Raw genomic sequence first — 22,399 nt, 5'->3', positions numbered from 1 at the left:
CACACAGACACACACACACACACACACACACACACACACACTAGTGTGGGGTACATTTTTGAGACACAGAATCAAATAATTCTTAAGAGGGCTAAACCAAACCTAATCATTTATTAACCTAACTCAATGTGAGTGCTCACCCTCATCATCTTAGAAGTGGTCACATTAATGGTTTAGAATTTGATGTTTTGCGATTTCACTAATTTGTCTAAGATAAAAAAGTTATTTAATGCGATTCGGCAACATATGACCAATTTATGATCCATCCAACACAGCCATCTTTTTTTTGTATCCACTTTTTCTCCTCTTTTTTTTTTGTGACCAAATCTTTTCATTTTCATTTTTCAACAAGAAACAACACAGCACAATAATGACAATTATACTTACAGACATCCAAGAACACAAATAATTAACACAACAATAATTAGACAATAAATTAGACCTATTATATATTGCATATACAACCAGTCAAAATAATTTGAAACAATGTCAAAGGATAATAAAATAAAATATATACTATAAAAAACCCTTACCGAGCCCCCTCCAACTCCAGGTCCGGCAACCGCGAGCCACCACCCTGGAGGAGCCACCGCCCGGCCCCCCGCGAGCCAAAGCACCATGCCCCTTTAGCGCCCCGACCCGCAGAGACCCCGAACCGCGCCCCCCCCCCCCCCCCCCCAGCCAGAGCCCACGATCGCCAGACCAGACCAGAAGGGAGTCAGAAAATATACATAGGACCAATCAATATTGAGTGAAAAATAATAAATAAAACAAAAATACAAAAAACACCATGACCATCAACACACATGAATATTCGCTCGTTCTCCAACGCCCCCCCCCCCCCCCCCCCCCCCCCCCCTCTCGCCCCAGGACCCCAACGTGAGACATCAATATAACACCTTATTCAGTACTCATCTTCCAGAATCATATGCATTCTTTTAGTTTTTCCACAACTGCCCACCAGACCGCGATATTGGCCTCATTAACACCTAAGATACGTGCAGTGGAAATCTCCAAATAAATAACATCAAGATAGGTGAGAATCCATACCTTCGGACATAACTTATCTGGTTGTATCCAGCGTGAGGCAATCAGCTTTTTTGCAGCGGTTAGACCAGCCAAAATGAGTCTCTTTACTTGTGCAGAGGTCGGCAGTTGAGAAACATCATTTAACAACACAACTGAAGGCAAGGCCGGTATAGTTAGAGAGAAAATTTCTGACAGCTGAGTGGTGACATTTTCCCAAAAGCTTTCAACAGGTGGGCACTCCCAGTACATATGCATGTACGTTCCAATGGCACCGGCTGGACACAAGGTACATCGAGAGTCAGGCCTGAGACCCATCAGGTTCAATCGCCTGGGGGTCAAATAAGTCCTATGAACAAAATGTTGATGAATCTGTTGGTGATCTGGGTTGCGTGATGATAGCCTAATATTTTCCCATACCGCATCCCAGTCAAAATCTATATCCAACTCAGGGATATCCTTTCTCCAAATCGTATCTAAGGGTAGGTCTTTGTATGAGTAATTAAGTAGGTGCCGATAAAAGTCAGAGACGAAGCCTCTCGATGTCTCTCTGTCATAGAAGAATTTATGAAACCGGTGACGTTCTAGTGGAGCGTCCCATGGAACTCTGTGAGCCTTTAGTGCTGCCCTCATTTGTAAAAAAAAAAAAAAAAAAAAAAAAAAAGTGTTACCGGGGAGATCAAATTAGTTGGATAGGTCCTGAAAGGACCGGATACCAGAGTCATTGAACATATCCCTCAATACAGACACCTTTCCCCTCCCATCTGGGGAATCTAATGGGTCGTTGTCCAATGAGAAGCAAATTGTTATTAAATAGTGGGGAGTGCGTGTGCCATTTATGGCGGTTAGTGCGTGCTTTCTGGGTGTCACGCCAAATCTGGATCACATGTGAGATCAGAGGTCCAAATCGTAATTTGCATTGCTTAATTGAGATATTTTTATACACGATATCTTGAAGTCTGTGTGGGGATACTGTACCATCTCCTCCTCCAACGGGCGCCAGGAAACAGCCGCCTTAGCGTCAAACCAAGTGATAAGAGGTCTTAGTGAGTAAGCTTGGAAATAATACTTAAAGTCTGGAAATGCTAAACCCCCGTCGAGTTTACTCCTCTGTGCAGTGGATCTCTTTAGGCGTGGGCGTTTGTTATTCCAGACGAATTTATATGCAGCGGAGTGCAGTTTTTGCCAGTAACCAACAGGAGGGGACAACGGGAGCATGGAGCTGATAAAATTAATCCTAGGTAAGACATTCATCTTAATTATCGAGGCGCGGGCCTGTAAAGAATTCTTTAATTTGGACCACCTGTCAAAATCCTTCGTAAGCCTGTCACCCAAGCTGGAGTAGTTATACTTTACTATCTGGTTGACAGTTCGGAATATTTCAATTCCCAGGCATTTAAAGTGCTCTACCATGAGAATATTTGCTGGAAGGAGGGTCGCCTTCGCAGCCTCGTTGAGTGGAGTTTTGGCCAGTTGATCTTAAAACCAGATAGGCTGCCGAAGTCATCTATTACTTGTAGGAGGTAGGGCAGAGAGACGGCTGGGTTCTGCATAAATAGGAGTACATCATCCGCGTATAAGCTGATATGGTGGTGTGTGCCCTTAATTGACACAGGGGATATAACCCGGGATTGTCTTATGTAGTGAGCTAAAGGTTCGAGCGATAAAGCAAAGAGTCCTGGGCTAAGAGGACAACCCTGTCTAGAAGAGCGCGAGACCGAGAAGAGTGGTGAGCAGAGCTTCCCTGTCAAAATCATGGCAGAGGGATCTGTGTAGAGGACCTTGATCATGTGAATGAAACCCTCACCCAATCCCATCTTTCTAAGTACCGCCCATAAATGTGACCACTCCAATCTGTCAAAGGCCTTCATCGCGTCTAAGGACATGACAGCCGTAGGGGTTGCGACATCCTTACTGGCATCAATCACGTGCAGTAAACGTCTGATATTATCCGTGACCAGTTGGCCTCGTATAAAGCCGGTCTGATCGGGGTTCACCAGAAATGTCATATGCTTTTGGAGACGGATGGCTAGAACCTTAGCATATAGCTTGAGATCGGCTCCGAGGAGACTTAAGGGTCTATAGCTGCCACATTCAGTGGGGTCCTTATCTTTCTTGAGTAGAACAGATATAAGCGCCATATTGACATCCCTGGAAACATTACCCTCCTCGACTGAGTGTAAAATCATTGAGAGCAATAAGGGACCAAGTATATCCCAAAAAGCAGTGTATAGCTCCGGTGGGATGCCGTCCCAACCTGGAGCCTTGCCCCGCTGCATGTCCGCAATTGCTTCCCTGAGTTCCTCCAGTGTGATAGGTTCAGCTAACTGCTTTGCGTCCTCCTCTGAGACTTGTGGTAGATTAATTTGATTAAGATAGCCCTCCAGCTTGGCGTGATCAAGGACCACTTCTGACTCGTATAGGTTGGAATAAAATGAGCGGCCCGCTCGCTCCCTCCCGTCGGAGCGATCTTGCTGCTACTTCTGATGTATTCCTCCGCCTCGGTTGGAGATTTGAACAGCCGGTTGCATGATACTGCCCCCCGACCCGTCTTCACCTTTAGTATTGCTGGGAAAAGCAAAAACACCTCCACAGCTCGCTCCCGTGCCAGGGCCATAGCCCCCGCGAACGCCCTCCGTCGCGCCTAGCCGTGTGGTCGCTGAAGTCAGCGGAGAATCTCAGCGTGCATCCATTTACCACCGGGGGTTTCAGCCTGGCCTCCCTCAGTATTTGCTGCCTCGTCTGGAACCTCAGGCAGCAGAAAATGAACGTGCGGGGATACGCCCGTCCGCCCTTCATCTGGGTAGCGGGCCTGAAGATTCTGTGTGCCCGTTCGATCTCCGGACGAGCTATCTTGGGGAACCATTTTGGAACCATTCTTTCCAAATACCCAATCGGGTCATCATCTTCCGTCTCGTCCGGTAGACCGTAAACCCTCATGTTGCACCTCCTTCTGCGGTCCTCCAGGTCTGCCGCTTTTAGTTCACAAGCACACAGCCTTTCCTCCAAGCTTGATATCACCGCGACGTTGGTCTCAGTCGCCTGTACAACCGTGGATATCCCATCTTCCGCCACGGTTAACCGGGTGCCTATCACCGCAACCTCCTCCTGTACTACATCCACCCTGCCCGTTAGCCTAGCCAGGATAGCATCGCACTCCTCTCGGAATATAGCCAGAATGTTGTCTTTATCCACCTGGCTCAGGATTCCCAACTTGTCCTGCACATGTGTAGACATCGTTCCAACTTCTGGAAAAATAAATGGTGTAAAAAATAAAAAGTATTCTAGTATAATGTGGCCCGGTTGCTGAGCACGAGAAAATCAGCCAGCCATGCGCTGTAGGGCGAAACCGGAAGTCTTTTTCTCCTCTTTTTAAATTTTTCTCCCATCCCAATTTCACTGTTCCAATTCTCCCCTCCCCTGTCTTGAACGTTGCTTGCATATGCCCCCCACTGGCCAGTTGTAGGGAGGATAGAAGCCTTGCATCACGTGTCCCCTCCGGTACACGAGGAGGCAGCCTGTCACATCTTTTCACCTGCCAGCGCGGACTCTCATTGGCGAGGTGTAACGTGTGGGAGGCTCACACTACCCCCGCTATTTCCTGTCTCTGCTGTGCAGGCGTCCCCAACCGACCTGTAGGAGTCGCTGTCCACAACGTCCAGATTACCACCCATCGACTTCCACCCGCTGGCTCTGCCAATTGAGCCAGTATGACGGCCGGCCCAAGCCGGAGGCAACGCCGACAGCCGGAGTCGAACCCGGTGTCTCTTGCGTTGGTGACGAGCGCAATGTCCGCTGCGCCACCCAGCCGCCCCCAACACAGCCATCTTGTAACTTTTCTGCCAAGTCACAAACACAGAACCAAAATGAGGTTCAGACACAAAGAAATCAGAAGCACCATTCAAAGAAAAGAAAAGAAATAAAAATAAACATACAGTATATAAGTATATAAATATATTAACAATCTGAATCAATATGTACAGTCCATTGTATTGGTTCAATTGTTGCCTTTTGAATCAAAGCACCGATCCAAATCCGTTAATGGTTACACCCCTGTTGTATACGCCAAGGCCTTCTCAATAACCACATGTGATCCCAAAGGTGCATTTTGTGGTTCACTGAGACAGCATCACTGCTGTGGGGAAGATGAAGAGGTCACACGATCACTCCAAACCATGCCGTTAGCAGTGAACAGCATTAATCTAGTCCTGTTGAGCATGAGAGGAAAGCTCATCCCACTTCAACATCACGATGCCCCTGGCACCGCCTTAAGCATGTTTTCATCTTTATTATGACCAGAGATTGTACACACATACACACGCACGCACACACACACACACACACACACACACACACACACACACACACACACACACACACACACACACACACACACACACACACACACGCGCACACACACACACACACACACACACACACACACACACAGGCCCGTCCGTTCCCCTGCAGACTCAGTGAGGTGTGTTAGTGAGGTTTAAAGCCTGTATTGTTCCTGACCGGCCAGCCTGTCTCACACACTCCCCAGCCTCTCTCTCTCTCTCTCTCTCTCTCCGCTCACCCCATTACACTCAGAAACCCCAGAGAGGAGAGGGAGAGAAAGGGAAGAGAAGAGAAGAAAGGAAAAGGTAAAGGGGAAGGAGGAGTAGGAGGAGGAGGAGGAGGAAGAAAGGGGCAGAGACCCTCCACATCTCAGTGTCAGAGTCTGCCTCTCATTCGCTGGGGTTACAAGAGGAGGCAGATCCCGGCGTGAGCGCTGTTAACCGCTCCAGTGGCCTGACAGGAGCTGATGCTCGACAGACAGCACACGGCTCCCCGGGGAGCAAACACAGCCCTCCCAGGCAGGCATGGCTCCTATCAAAATATACCTCTACCACAGAAATAAACAATAACATTGCGGGGAGGGGATGCTTATGGAAAATACGACCACTATCTTCACCGTCGTCATAATTGACTTGTATCAAATGCAGCCTTTTTTTTTATCTTGATCCTAAGTTTAACCCAAGTTTGTCAGGAGGAAAGCAACATGTGATTAGAGATCAACAAAAGAGTGGCAGGGGGGGGGGGGGGGGGGGTTGAGACACAGTAGGTCAATTGCCGGGGAGGGAGGTAGTGATGAGTGTAAGTGGGGTAGGTGTGATACTGTGTGTGCGCGGCTTGGCGAGTGGGAAGGGAGGTAGTGATGAGTGTAAGTGGGGTAGGTGTGATACTGTGTGCGCGGCTTGGCAAGTGGGAAGGGAGGTAGTGATGAGTGTAAGTGGGGTAGGTGTGATACTGTGTGCGCGGCTTGGCGAGTGGGAAGGGAGGTAGTGATGAGTGTAAGTGGGGTAGGTGTGATACTGTGTGCGCGGCTTGGCAAGTGGGAAGGGAGGTAGTGATGAGTGTAAGTGGGGTAGGTGTGATACTGTGTGCACGGCTTGGCGAGTGGGAAGGGAGGTAGTGATGAGTGTAAGTGGGGTAGGTGTGATACTGTGTGCGCGGCTTGGCGAGTGGGAAGGGAGGTAGTGATGAGTGTAAGTGGGGTAGGTGTGATACTGTGTGCGCGGCTTGGCGAGTGGGAAGGGAGGTAGTGATGAGTGTAAGTGGGGTAGGTAGGTGTGCTACTGTGTGCGCGGCGTGTGAGCCGCAGCTCTGGAGCCGGGGGAGGGTCTGTGTTTATGCATTCTGTAAGCTACTTGGAGCTTTCTGGCTGGACTTAAAACAAGAACACCACAACACTGTAATCCCAGTTGTAGCCCTCAAACATTGCGCTGCAGCTTGTAGTCTAGTCACACACACACACACACACAGACGTACACACTCACGTACATGCGTATACACACACACAGACACACACACACACACACACACACACACACACACACACACACACACACACACACACACACAAAACTGCTCCATTTGACTGTCATTACAGCACGGGCCCTGCTCCCTCGTGTTCTGCCTCCGGTGTTACATTTGACGGTTTGTTGAGCGGCGTGTAGGTGTGTAGCCTCCGCCACGTTACGTGATCAAACAGCCCAACTGACGCATGGCCAATTATCCAGGCTGCCTCCTCTCATCTCGCGTTTAAGATCTTTCACATCAGAAGGGGAGTTTGTGTTACAATGTCCAGAGAGAGAGAGAGAGAGAGAGAGAGAGAGAGAGAGAGAGAGAGAGAGAGAGAGAGAGAGAGAGAGAGAGAGAGAGAGAGAGAGAGAGAGAGAGGGAGGGCAAGAAGAGAGGCGAGCGGTGTGTTTATAGAAGAATAGCAGATGTAAAAGCAGTTCGTCTCTCCATCCCCGCAGGGAAGCTGACACATGCACCTGTGGTAGGAGGGGTGTGGTCTTAGTGGTAGGAGGGGTGTGGTCTTAGTGGTAGGAGGGGTGTGGTCTTAGTGGTAGGAGGGGTGTGGTCTTAGTGGTAGGAGGGGTGTGGTCTTAGTGGTAGGAGGGGTGTGGTCTTAGTGGTAGGAGGGGTGTGGTCTTAGTGGTAGGAGGGGTGTGGTCTTAGTGGTAGGAGGGGTGTGGTCTTAGTGGTAGGAGGGGTGTGGTCTTAGTGGTAGGAGGGGTGTGGTCTTAGTGGTAGGAGGGGTGTGGTCTTAGTGGTAGGAGGGGTGTGGTCTTAGTGGTAGGAGGGGTGTGGTCTTAGTGGTAGGAGGGGTGTGGTCTTAGTGGTAGGAGGGGTGTGGTCTTAGTGGTAGGAGGGGTGTGGTCTTAGTGGTAGGAGGGGTGTGGTCTTAGTGGTAGGAGGGGTGTGGTCTTAGTGGTAGGAGGGGTGTGGTCTTAGTGGTAGGAGGGGTGTGGTCTTAGTGGTAGGAGGGGTGTGGTCTTAGGCGAGAGTTGGGACTGACTCACTGAAGCAGCGGTAGGGTAGAGTTAATTGTCACAGGTGCAGGCTGTCTGGCTAATTAACCCCGTCTTTACACATATCTTCACAGTGAGTCTGGGACTCTCTCTCTCACACACACACACGCGCACACACACACACACACACACACACACACACACACACACACACACACACACACACACACAGAAGGAATGAGCTGAGAAGGATTTGTTTGGAGCGTCAAGCTCGGAATCAGAGGTCTCCGGGGGTAAATACTATTTATGATTTAAGAGCTGAGCAAGTAGTTAACCCTCTGAGACCCGCTCGTGCTGGCGGGACTGTCTGTCAGAGGCTGTGGCAGGCTCAGTTTTAAAGCTAGATGAAGATACTGGTATCATGTGAAACTAGACAACCTAAGGTATCCATGTCATGCTAGCCTGTCAGGAAGGGGGCAGAATAATGCTCCAAAAACTGCCATGGCCATTTTCAAAGGGGTCCCCCTTCACCACAAGACATGTTAATGAAAATAGGTTTTATGGGTAGCCAGCCAGTGCCACAGGTCTCCCCTTTATAGACATGCCCATTGTATACCAATACCATGCCGTTTTGGGCAAGATCCATGGAGTCCTTTGCATGCAGTACAAATGTGTTATTTTCACCTATTCTAAACATTTAGTATTTGACCATCTCTGCATATTGGTGTCTTGGAATTGCATATATTGAGTGTCTGGAAATCTGAGATTCCCAATTGCCCAATTGTATTCATGTGTGATGGTGTTAGTCCCCATAGTATAAATGTCCTTGTAGTGAGACCATTATTATTTAAATGTTTTGTACTTGACCTCACTGTATAAGATGACCTGTTGTTACCTCTAGGATAATCACAGCCTCATTAAACTTTACAAGCACAAAATAGAGACCGAGGACATTCAGGAAATGTATGGCTTTTCTTGTTTTATTGGCCATAAGGCAGGGTTTCTGAGCAACTTCCAGAACAGAATGCCATCCAATCGCCAACAAATTTTATTCTTACAGAAATCTCCAAATGTCAAAATTACAGCATGAATTTCCGATGGTGTTCCTCAAGGTCTTGGTGTCTTAATGTGGTATTTTCTATGGTGTTCCTCAAGGTCTTGGTGTCCTAATGTGGTATTTTCTATGGTGTTCCTGAAGGTCTTGGTGTCCTAATGTGGTATTTTCTATGGTGTTCCTGAAGGTCTTGGTGTCTTAATGTGGTATTTTCTATGGTGTTCCTGAAGGTCTTGGTGTCTTAATGTGGTATTTTCTATGGTGTTCCTGAAGGTCTTGGTGTCTTAATGTGGTATTTTCTATGGTGTTCCTCAAGGTCTTGGTGTCTTAATGTGGTATTTTCTATGGTGTTCCTCAAGGTCTTGGTGTCTTAATGTGGTATTTTCTATGGTGTTCCTCAAGGTCTTGGTGTCTTAATGTGGTATTTTCTATGGTGTTCCTCAAGGTCTTGGTGTCTTAATGTGGTATTTGGTGGAGGGACTTTTGACCATGTTAACAATTCTCGAGTGGTCTCCCTTCTGTTCTGCAGACTGACACGTCAAACAGAGGGCTGGAGGCCGTTTCTGTCCCAGGAGGTGGAGGGTGTTGACCGCCCGGTGCTGTACATCAGCCGCAAGCTCTCTCAGTGGGAGGCCATGGTACAGCACCGTGGAGAAGAGACTGTCTGGCCATCAGGTGGGCAGTTGGGACCCTCCGCTACTACCTCCTGGGGGCACCCATTCACCCTCTGTTTGGACTAAGCCCCCCTATGTGGTAGGAGGGGTGTGGTTTAGGCGTTGGCTGAAGGGAGAGACTTGGAAGTGACTCACTGAAGCAGCGGTAGGGTATGGTTAATTGGCACAGGTGCAGGCTGTCTGACTAATTAACCCTGTCTTTACACATATCCATGATAGGGGACATTTAGAACGTTACTGTACGCACAGCGTCAAAAATCATCGGCTGTGAGCTCCCCTCTGTGGCCTCCATTTATGCCACACAAATCCGGCGGAAAGGGGAAAAGGTGATCAGGGACCCTTCTCACCCTGCTTACGACCTCTTTAACCCCCTTCCCTCTGGCAGAAGACTCCAACGTCTCAGGTGCAGGACATCCCGTTTTAAAAACAGTACATATCCCGAGGCTGTCCGTCACCTGAACTCGAGTACAAATGTACAGGCACTTTGCACAACAAGGGCTAGCACCAGCCAACATGCACTTTAAGGCAATATGCACTTTAAAACTGGTACACTGAGCAATTTATTTTAGGTATTGTAGCATTTTTTCTTTTTAATTGTTTGTGTAAAACTCTTTATTGTGGGGATTGTACTCTTGTGTTTTTATATTGTATTCTTGTGTTTTTATATTGTACTCTTGTGTTTTTATATTGTATTCTTGTGTTTTTATATTGTATGTTTTTAACATTGTCTGTACTGTACGTGGCACCAAGACAAATCCCAATCAACAGTGTTGAAATGGCAATAAAGTTTCTATCTATCTATCTATCTATATCTTCACTGTGAGACTGGGGCTGGAGACACAGACGCGCACACACACACACACACACACACACACACAGACGCACACACACACACACACACACACACGCACACACGCACACACACACACACACACACACACACACACACACACACACACACACACACACACACACACACACACAGAGAGAGAAGGATTTGTTTGGAGCATCAAGCTCGGAAGCAGAGGTCTCCGGGGGGAAAATACTATTTATGATTTTAAGAGCTGAGCAAGTAGTTAAAGAGACGTTTAAGTTGTGTCACACAGGTGTTTGCTCAGTGTGTGTCACAATAAACCTGCTCTTCGTTTTCGGCATCGATACCGTCTCCAGGTGTTCGTCAACGCCCAGCGGGGGTATAGCACCCACATTGCCACTGACTGCACCGTTTTGAAAAAGTAAAAAAATGTTACACCCTTTTTTTCTTCTTTCACAGTGAATCTCTACCACCCTCGGCGGCCCGTAAAATAGGCCAATATGAAACAAACGGAGTGAGAACGAAGGGAATTAAGCATCAGAAGTGACATGGGGGTGTGTAGCTCTGTGCTCTCGTCTCTCCTCCCCGTACGTCACACCGCTGCCGCCTACAGTACCTCACAGGGGTGACACAGTGGGCACAGGGGAAGTGGCACACATCCTCCCTACTGTTTTCATTGTCATGGATATTTCCCCGACGCTTTGAGAACCCCTTTCCCTCTCTGTGCAACGAGGTCGAGAACGCGTTGAACCTCGTTCTCTCTCCTGCTCAAGCATCGTCCCCCCCCTCCCCTCCGTTCCATTTTTTCTACCCGGCACCTCTGTTTCTCTGTACAAAGGTAAGGGGAAGGTTAAGACCGATCACTCTCCCTTCCTCACGAGGCGTCTTGTCTGAGCTCACTGGGGAGGGGGGGGGGGGGGGGGGGCCTCTACCACTGCCCTTGTTTTGTTTTAAATGACTCCTGAAAAAAGAAAACCCTGTCCTCCCTGGACCGTTGTTTTATGTGGACAGAGATGGGGTGTGACGGGAGGAGCTGTGTGTTTACGACCAGAATGCTACACACCGTCTCCGGTACATAGTAGAATGTCCCCCCCAACAGACCAATCAGAAAACAGGTTACATTCCTAGACTCTCCAATGAAAGGTCCACATACACGAGGCATCAGGCATCATATGGGTATTTAAGCTCCATTGTTTTTGTCATGCAACCCTGATAAAGGCATGTTGCCTGAAACGCGTTGGTTTTATTTGTGTGAATAAGGAACATTCTTTTTTTTACAATTGTTCTCCCTTGCTAGTTTTGTCCAGTTCATGCACCTTGGTTGAAGGACGGAGTTTGCAACAGATCTCTTGTTTATCTCGTTCTGCAGACTAGGTGGGTGGACGACGTTGATAGAACAAAGACACAGCTTGACTCCTCCCTGGGATTCAGAGTTACGAGTAGCTATTATAAACGTGTATCACATGCATTAAATACTACTTGCGCTGTGGCTAGTCCTCTGTGTCGGCATAGAAGTGATGGAAGGAACGGAGGGACAGAGAGAATGTACCGTGACGCTATGAAGGGCAGTGACTAATGGTGACTCAGAGAGGCCTGGGCCCTCATTTATCAATGGTGCGTACGCACAGATATGTGCGTAACCCCGTGCATACGATCATTTCTAAGCAAAATGTGGGACTTATCAATTTGTATATCTACGCACAGCTCAGACCATGCGTATATGGCGCCCAGCGGTAGAATGAGAAAACTGCACGCACCATGAGACGGACTTTCATGCATTAGTTTCAACTGTCACTGACGTGTTCATATGAATATGATCCGTAATTCATTATAGTTAATTATTGTCAAACCCTATAAATAGCATATGGAATAGGTCTTTCTTTCCGAATGAATGCAGCTTGGTTTATATATAGCGTTATCGGAATACTACGGGGTGCACTGACTGCGCTCCGCGGGGAACTGTTTTCAGAGATAGCAGATAGGGATGAATGAATGAATGAGGGGCAGTCTAATTGCAGAGAGAACATAATATTAACTACCTGTACCCCCCCCCCCCCCCCCCTTCCCCCATGCTGCTATGATGCCTGAATTTCCCCAAGGGGATCAATAAAGGAATATCTTATCTTATCTTATCTTAGAGTCCGCTACCCGAGACACATTCTCCTTGATTTGTACCGCAATTTGAGACCGAAATTGGAGCGTGGAACAAATGCCATCCCCATGCACATTCAAGTCCTCTCCACCCTCGGGTATTTGGCCACCGGCACGGTCCATCGTGATATTGGAGATGGATATATAATTTATATAGCCTACCTAATACCGACATCAAAATAGATTGTATGCCTCTACAAATCATATGCAGGTAGAAAATTTACGGAAAATCCTTCGCGATTTGGAATTAAATTGACGGAGAACTTTAATCCCTGGGTATTAATCGAACGAAACGAAAAAAGGCAGTCATATCCCAGCATGGTTATTAATGACACCAACGGCAAACAGTGGTTAACGGTCTTTATTAGTGTTTGCGCTGCCCAGGCAGCAATGGTCTTTAGGAAGTTAATAGATATCATATCCGACATCACCGTGTACACGTCTGTCAGCCTGTCTCGTATTTCTCCCATAACACGCGTTCGCTCGGTTTAGTCAATTTTTCCACATTTCATGGGGGTGTTTCATTACCATATATGGTTAATTACGGGCGGTTCTATATGCAAATAATTAAAATCGTGCACGAGTGTGGAGCGTAGAACAAGTGGCATTTATCAACACGGAGTACTTGCAGGTGTGCGTAGGACCTGTGTACGCACGGTTGATAAATCCCGATTTTTCTGTGCGTACACACATTCTAAATTCCGTGCGTAGGAACGGAAATAGAACACTTTCTACGCATTGTTGATAAATGAGGGCCCAGGGTTCTAATGGTGACTTAGAGAGGCCTGGGTTCTAATAGTGACTCATAGCCCTTTCACACAGTCAGGGCTCTGGTTCAAGCTCCAGCTCCGTTCTGAACCCTCTGAACCTTGGTGCTCTCTGGCGAACCAGCCCGCGTTTACACCCATTTAAGCAGAACCAACATTCCACCGTCTCCGTCATCAACGGGGGCGTTACTCAGGTGGAGGTAAAAAGAATGCGTGGAGAAAGGCTTAGCGAGCCTCAACGCATGAGCGCACACACAAAAGCACACACGCACACACACGCACTGTATACATTTGAAATGAATCGTTCCAGCAAAGTAGGCTTCTATTATTCAAATTACTTGTTTTAATGGGTATCATAGTAGTAGGTCCTACTGTAGAACATGACATAATAGCATGACATCTGATTTATTAATGCCAATACTGGATGACAACCGCAATTGGCACTTGAAAAGTGTAAATGATGGATTAGTCAGGAGCAGTTCATGATGGCCCGTTTAGCTCAACTGGTTAGTGCGCTGCCTGTGGAGCATATGGTCCCCAGTTCAAATCTTTTTGTTTACACTGCTTGTGTTGTTTTTACTACCTGTACCCCCCCCCCCCCCCATGCTGCTATGATGCCTGAATTTCCCCAAGGGGATCAATAAAGGAATATCTTATCTTATCAACCAGAGTGGATAAATTAATTAACGTTAAGTAACCAAGAGATTTGAACTGAGGACCGATGCTCCGCAGGCAGTGCACTAACCAGTTGAGCTAAACGGGCCGTCATGAACTGCTCCTGACTAATCCATCATTTACACTTTTCAAGTGCCAATTGCGGTTGTCGTCCAGTATTGGCATTAATAAATCATATGTCATGCTATTATGTCATGTTCTACAGTAGGACTTACTACTATGATACCCAATCCATTAAAACAAGTTTAAAGTTTCTTTAATAGTTGTCATACAAAAGTACAGAATACTTTTATACAAAATGCTTCTTACTGTTTCGCTCCAGAGACTGTGTTAGACAAGATAGTATGAAATAAAATAGTATAGCATGTAAAATAGAAGTAAAAATAGAGGTCACAGTGTTCAGTATAGACATATGTACAATGTTCGATGCAGAATAGAAGTAACTGAGTTACCATACAATATACAATATACTATGCAATGTACTAATATACAATACTATATAGTGCAGAGCAGAAATGGGATGAGGTACAATTTAGGTACAATTTACAGTAAGGTGTGCGAGTTGTAGTGCAAATCCTTTACTGTTATGTACCAGGAGCCTGATCACTCCTGTGTCACTGTGCATGCAGGCCTGATCACTCCTGTGTCACGGGGCATGCAGGTGAGGGCTGCCAATTAGCTAATTGCTGCTGATTGGTTACCTGCTGGCAGCTTTAAAACCAGCCCTGGTAACACACATGCAGTGTCTGTGGTTAGAGGAGTGTGGGTTAAACAGATAGCTATCACGGTCTTCTATTCTTGTACTTTAGTTTACACCAGTAATTCCTTGATAGAGTAGCTTTTTGAGTTTGAGCACAGGGTTTTGGTGTTGGTTTACATATAGGTTGCGGGCCTTTGAGCCAGGGTCGTAACAGTTGGGGGCTCGTCCGGGATATTTACCCCTAGAAATTTGTTTGGTGGTTTTTTTTGTGTTACATGGGGTGTCATGGTGCTATGGTTTGGGTGGTGTTCGTTACATATCGTGTAACGTGGGGGCTTGAGCCGTTTCATCAAACAGATGAGTATGCCTTATTTGTTTGTAATTTGATGTGACTACTTATGCTGTTAAAATATATAGTTTAGTGGGCACCACATATGAATGAATGAAAACTTTATTTAACAGATTGCAGAATGGGTACAATACAGTACGGCTCAATACACACAATTGTTAAGGGGATGCAGACCAGAGAAAGACTTTTGTCTTGTTTACATCAGGGTCCCCCAACTCGAGTCCTCGATATCCTCGCGGACGGACCAGTATACCTTTATATCATATCATATTCATATTCATATCATAGTTTACTCTATCAGCCTACCAGCATGTAATACGTTCTTTGTTAGAACTCAACTCGTTATTATTTTGCGCATAGATTGCAGAAATACGGGGACGTTTTGATTTAGGCTTTGACACAGAATACAAGTCATGATATCACCCACACGATATATGCTCTGTGTCCAGAGCATGTATGCTTTTCATTCATTTAAGACACATTTATTGCAAGGGTTTTGTATACACATACACTCAACAAATAACCTCTGTCTGTTCTCGTTGCAATGTGTTTATATCGTGGGTGTTCATATGACTTGTATTCTGCTTACAGCTTCGGGGTTCCACTTATTACGTTTAACAATGGCAAAGCCTTTTAAATATAATCAAAACGTTCCCGTATTTCTGCAATATATGCGCAAAATAATAACGGGTTGAGTTACGCGGAGCGCAGTCAGTGCTTATTTCCGCGTTGTAAAAATATTCTACCACCGGGCGCCAACTACGCATGGTCCGACCTGTGCTTAAATATACGCACAAAGTCAAGCACAAGTTCAAATAGATAAATCCCACACTTTGCTTAGGAATGGTCGTACGCACGGCTTAAGCACATATCTGTGCGTACGTCAGGTTGATACATGAGGGCCCTGGGTTCTTGTCTGACAATGTGCAACAGATTGGAAAGGAGAGGTGGACGAACATGTGACCATGACACCGAGAAGATTTGACCAATGGCCAGAGGGCTGGGTATCGAAATGGCTTCAATACTATCAAGTATGGACAAATGCTGTGGAATCGAATACCACAAAATATTGATACCTAAGTAGTTAATCTCATCAGTGTCAGTGAGCTAATAAGCATGTTTGTTCCAAGATATTACATTTCTTCTGTTCGACCACAATCTGCAAAGCCTCCGATTGGCTCGCACAGCACACACAATGCACAAGTATCGTTTTAGTATAGAGTTTCATATATCGGTATTGGCACCAGTATACAAGATTTTCAAATGATACCCAGCCCAGAGAGAGAGAAGAGAGGGAGAAGATAGAGGGAGAAAAATATTAGAAAGAAACAAAAGAATAAACATAGCATAACTAGAAGAAGACATCCAAGATCAAGATTAAAAATCTCCCCACTTTACTTTCACACCAAACATTTTGCTGGGTAGATGACAGAAAAGAAAGTAGCCTATATAGCCATGTTGTATGTATCTACAATGGCGATAATACCCCACAGCACACAGTTGTATGAAGAAACTAATTTGTAAAGTTTGGTGCAAATTGGACAAAGTGTTGCAAGTAACAACATCACCTGTTGTTTACCATACATTTTGCAGAATTTGGATTGGCTTATCAACTATCTAAATAATACATATTGATACCATCAATAGGATAACACACAGGGACAACACATTAATGTCATCATGATCGGACAAACTGTTGAGCTTTTAACTTTTGCGTCTATCCTTGATATATGTTTTATTTGATAATGTGTATGAGAAGCTTGCGTCAGATGTTTTGGTAATCATCAAATAAAATCAATCAATGTCAAATGTGTAGTCCTTGAAGAGCCGCATCTCTGGGTATATTTGTGACTGTATGACTATCGGGTTAGGAGACACGTTCATGTGGCACCCGATGGTGCCACTAGAGGGACGTCTTCCTTTAGTGGTCATGAATGTTCACAGCACATTTTATGGCAATCTGACTGTAACTATAGACCACTGCACTTCCGCGTTACATTGAGCTCATGGAGGAGAGAGCGGGGGAGAAAATGAATGTGGATGAGAGCCTTGACATTAAGTGGTTGCAGATATGGCTGTGGAGGTTTGATTGATTGATTGAAAACTTTATTAACAGATTGCAGAACGGGTACAATACAATACAGTACGGCTCAATACGGTGCTGGAGACATGATCCAATAGACTTATATATACGTCCGAGTCTCCTGAACACGGAGAGACAAATCCCAAGTTGATCGGCACTTTCTCGGCCGAGCTATAGTCGCTTTCCCGCACCTACTCCGGAATAAAAGGCGTATAAAAGTCTATTAGCTCATGTCTCCAGCGCCCCCACAGCCGTAGCTACAACCACTTAATGTCAAGGCTCTCATCCACATTCATTCATTTTCTCCCCCCGCTCTCACTGCCATGATTTCAGAATACCGGAAGTGTTGCGTTGTGGTCTATTCCAGGGGTTCCCAAACTTTTAAGGCCGGGACCCAGAAAATAAGGCGTCAGAGAGCCGCGGCCCAATGCACATCGTCAGGCTTTTTTTTTTTTTTTTTTTGCAGGCGACCGATTTTTTAAGCCAAATATCACTTCAATCCTATTAAGTTAGTTCAAGTTAGTTATTCATTTATATGTGCTATTTATGAGAGGGCTAACTTGTTGCAAAATAATAATGATAATAATAATAGCCTCATTAAAATACTATTGTTGCTCCGGTTGTTTTATGTGCATAATCTGTTATTTAGTTTGAAATGTTCGTTGAAATAAGTAGATTTTTCGTTTTTGTTTATTTATTAAGTTAATATAAAACCATATAGTCACATTTTAGAATACAATAGAATAGAATTTTACAATACAACTAGAAACACTGTCCTGGCCTGCTTCTAAGTTCAGTGACCTGACAATTTTTTTTTTCTTTTTTTTTTTTTTTTATCATCTCGCGGCCCTCCCGTTGCTGCTCGCGGCCCACCTTTGGGTCGTGACCCCGACTTTGGGAACCACTGGTCTATTGGAGATATATTGTTCACAGACATACAGATATAAATATAGAGATAAAAAAAATATATATATTAAAAAGACCCACTGACCTACAGTCGCCCTGGACCTGCCGGAACACTGACCTACAGTCGCCCTGGACCTGCCGGAACACTGACCTACAGTCGCCCTGGACCTGCCGGAACACTGACCTACAGTCGCCCTGGACCTGCCGGAACACTGACCTACAGTCGCCCTGGACCTGCCGGAACACTGACCTACAGTCGCCCTGGACCTGCCGGAACACTGACCTACAGTCGCCCTGGACCGGCCGGAACACTTTCTGATGTTGCCACAGAATTTGGTGTTGACCTTCAGAGCCGTCTCACTCTCCTTCTCCATCATGGATGCCAGTTCCCGGGCCACAATGCTGAGGTAAGCCGAGTTGAGGAAACCCAGGATGGTGTGTAGCTCCACCAGACCTGAGAGGACATGGAGCTCCTCTCTAAGGGCCTGGGTCAGGGCTGGGGCTGTGATACGAAAGCCCACAGCCAGCCTGTCAAAGCCCGTCTCACCCCCTGGGCTGGAACTCTGGGCAGAATGGAGGAGAGACAGAACCGACTGGCTCCTCAGACCCTGTTAGACGATATCAAAAAAGTCATGTTGTTATAAAAATATCATCGTTGTTCTTCCGTCATATTGATATGACTCCTGCCTATCAAATCTCACAAATGTGATTGTCAGGTTTAAGTGTACCTGGTAGAGCGTGAGCACCTCAGACTCAGGGTAGAGGAAGAAAAGCTGCTGAAGACAGTGGACTCGTTCAGGGATGGACAGAGAATACGCTCGTCTAGTACCCTGAGACTCAGAGCTGTAAGAGGACAGCCGGTCCAGCAGGTGGCGGCGCAGCAGACGACGCACATCATCCCAAACTTCCTGGACCTGAAGATAGTGATAATGTAAACGATTTCCTACAACCTCCCCCAAAACTATGATCTCAATTAGGGGGAATCACAGTGTGATGAGGTCTCTAAACTTACATTCATTATTTACCATGAAGATTATAATTAACAAAAATAAATAATCATAACGAAGAATACATTTAAAAATAGAATAATTAGACACAAACATATTAACATAATTATCAAATTATAAAAAAATATGTATAATAATAATAATGAAATTGACATGAAACAACATGAAATGCACATGGAATTCACATGAAACAATGAAATTGCCCTAGGAATGCTGAATAATGTTCCCTAGAATTGGTTAATTAATTGTAAAATTAGTAATTACTTGAGGGGTTACATTTCTGCCTTGTAGGGAAGTAAAATAGTTGTTTTCGCTCATATTTTACCTAAAGCCTAATAGCTAGGGGTACATATCATCTGGGTTAGCATTAGCAAGGAGGTAGCCACCCTCTCCCAAGCCACAAACCAAATTATAAATAAATAGCTGCGTTCAGAATGAGCATATGCCACATCCGCTTAACAAGTCAAGCCTAGGGCGGCTAGGTGGTGTAGTGGGCAAGGCACTCGCCACCAACGCAGGAGACGCTGGGTTTCGAGCCCAGCTCTCGGCGTTGCTACCAATTGGCAGTGTTAGGGGTGGGAAAGCTGGTGGGTGGGTCCTGGTAGTTGTAAACAGCGACTCCTACAGTTCGGTCGGGGCGCCTGCACAGCAAGGGAAGGATCTGGAGGGAGGTAGTGTGACCTTCCACACGTTACACTCTCCCAGTGAGAGTCTGCGCTGCCAGGCTGGCTGCCGGCTGTCGGAGGAAAGCATGTGATAGTCTCCGGCCTCCCGGACCAACAGTAGGGGGGGGGGGGGGGTGCGCAACAACCAGGAAGGGGGTTGGGAATTGGCATAACGACTAACAGTGGGATGGGAGAAAAATTGGAAAAAGGAGGGGGGGAAAAGATTTTAAAAAATTTAAAAATAAATAAAAAAAGTCAAGCCTAAACAAAAACATATAATACCGGTAATAAATAATTTAGGACCTGCTCAGAGGTCATCAATCGGCACGCATGCGATGCATGCATGCGATTCGTCTGTGCGATTAACCCATCCCATCGTCCTTCCCCCCCCAAGGGCAGCCGGGAGCAGACAGGCGTCAACGTGAGCCGCGCCAGGGGACCAATCCAAGTGCTCCTGTCCGTCTTCGTCAAGGACGCCACAGCGTTAGCGATCTTGTTGTTGTGCATGTTTTTCCATTGGGTTTATCTTATCGGGGGGAAACCCTTGCGAGCACGGGGAGAACATGCAAACTCCACACAGAAAGGCCTGGGAGATACCCCACCTGGGTAACTGGCATCATGGAAACCTGGTCCCCAAGCGGGAATCGAACCCTGGACCTTCTTGCTGTGAGGCGACAGTGTTTGACCACTACACCACTGTGCCGCTGTTGTAGGTAAACTGTGTGTTAAACTGTGTGTTTACCTCCAGAAGAGAGTCGTCTCTAACGGTATGGACTGCTAGGATGGAGGAGGTAGTCAGCTGAGGGGTGAGAAAGGAGGTGCAGGAGGAGGAGGAGGAGGAGGCTGAGAGGGTGCAGGGGAAGGAGACCCCACATTGGGAGGACAGGTTCAACAGCAGCTGGAGGGTCACGTCTTCTCTGTCCTCCTCTTCTGACCTCAGGTACTGTTGCTGAACAATTGAGTGGAGATATTAGCACAGACAGAGAAGAGTAATGCACAATACATGCAATGATGATGGAAATGTTATATCATCGTCATAATGATCATCATCATCATCATCATCATCACCACCACCACCATCATCATCATCATCATCCTGTATTACCAATGTTCGGAGGAAGTCCATGATCTCTGGGTGTCCCGTGATGACAGGTCTGACAGTGTTAGGGTTCCGTGGGCCGAACCACTGCAGACATTCCGTGGGGCTGGGCGGCCGCTCCCCTGTCCAGGAATCTCCCATTTTGGCCTGGAGGTCTTTCAGGCTCTGTTCAATACTGCAGGAAACAGATACGACTAGCTTAGATATACTGTATAACATAATATAATACTATCATACAAACTAGATAATACATAATACATACCACCATACAAACTACATAATATATACTACCATACAAACTAGATAATATATACTACCATACAAACTAGATAATACATACCACCATACATACTACATAATACATAATGCATAATACATACCACCATACAAACTACATAATATATACTACCATACAAACTAGATAATATATACAACCATACAAACTAGATAATATATACTACCATACAAACTACATAATACATACCACCATACATACTACATAATACATAATGCATAATACATACCACCATACAAACTACATAATATATACTACCATACAAACTAGATAATATATACTACCATACAAACTAGATAATATATACTACCATACAAACTACATAATACATACCACCATACAAACTACATAATATATACTACCATACAAACTAGATAATATATACTACCATACAAACTAGATAATATATACCACCATACATACTACATAATACATAAGTCAAGTCAAGTCAAGAGTTTTAATTGTCACGGCATACAGGTATACAATGAAATGCGGGTGGTCTTGCCCGCAACGATGTGCAATACAGTGGTACATATAATAGAATCAAAGAAGAAAACAACATTGTGCAGTAAACAGGTAACAGGTAACATGGAGTGACATCTCGGTATCTGTACATAGTTATTTACAGAGCATATGGGACATGCTTGTTAGCTTTGGTAGTGCAATACACTGTTCCTGTTATTCTAATTTAAAGTGTCCTTTCCTTTGGCCATAAGTGTGCGTGTGTGCGACATGAGTGTGTGCCCGACTCATCACACATATAATAAACCTCTCCATAAAACAGGGACACGTCCCCAAGGACTTCAAAATTGCGAGAGTGACCCCTCTGCACAAAAAGGGCAGCAAATTAGACCCAGGCAACTACCGCCCTGTTTCTATTCTTACCTCCATCTCGAAAGTCATGGAGAAAATAGTCTACGAACAGGTCGAAAAGTACCTGGTGGAAAAAAATCGAATCTACGAATTCCAATCTGGCTTCAGAACATCCCACTCCACTGACACATGCCTTCTCTATTTGAACGACCACATTAAACAAGAGGTGGACGCGGGCAGATACTGTGGCATGGTCATGCTGGACCTACAAAAGGCCTTCAACACTGTCAATCACTCCATTCTGATTGACAAGCTAAAAGCATTTGGTTTTGATAGTTTATCAGTGAGCTGGATGCAATCCTACCTTGAGGGGAGAGAACAGATGGTGGCGGTAAACAGTACTCTATTCCCCCCCTCACAGTGAGCTGTGGTGTTCCACAAGGAAGCATACTAGGACCGCTACTGTTCCTAATTTATGCAAATTACATGTCGTCAGCTTGTGACTGCAACTTGTTCTT

At 45.7% G+C, this 22,399-nt stretch overlaps 1 protein-coding gene across 1 annotated transcript; it reads right to left on the bottom strand.

Annotated features, from left to right (window-relative positions):
- Positions 1–5,141: 5,141 nt before the first annotated feature.
- On the bottom strand, positions 5,142–20,914 carry kiaa0825 (KIAA0825 ortholog; the record flags this gene model as incomplete). Its single annotated transcript, XM_084307464.1, has 6 exons — positions 5,142–5,161; positions 18,092–18,296; positions 18,347–18,610; positions 18,731–18,916; positions 20,417–20,623; positions 20,780–20,914. The coding sequence occupies 6 exons, from the start codon at positions 20,912–20,914 to the stop codon at positions 5,142–5,144; spliced, it is 1,017 nt and encodes a 338-aa protein (XP_084163590.1).
- Between the last annotated feature and the right edge of the window lie 1,485 nt (positions 20,915–22,399).

Source organism: Notolepis coatsorum, assembly GCF_963971535.1.
Source record: "Notolepis coatsorum genome assembly, chromosome: 1".
Lineage (NCBI taxonomy): Eukaryota > Metazoa > Chordata > Actinopteri > Aulopiformes > Paralepididae > Notolepis > Notolepis coatsorum.
The sequence above is the reverse complement of the archived record's forward strand: the minus strand, read 5'-3'. Positions and strand labels throughout refer to the sequence as shown.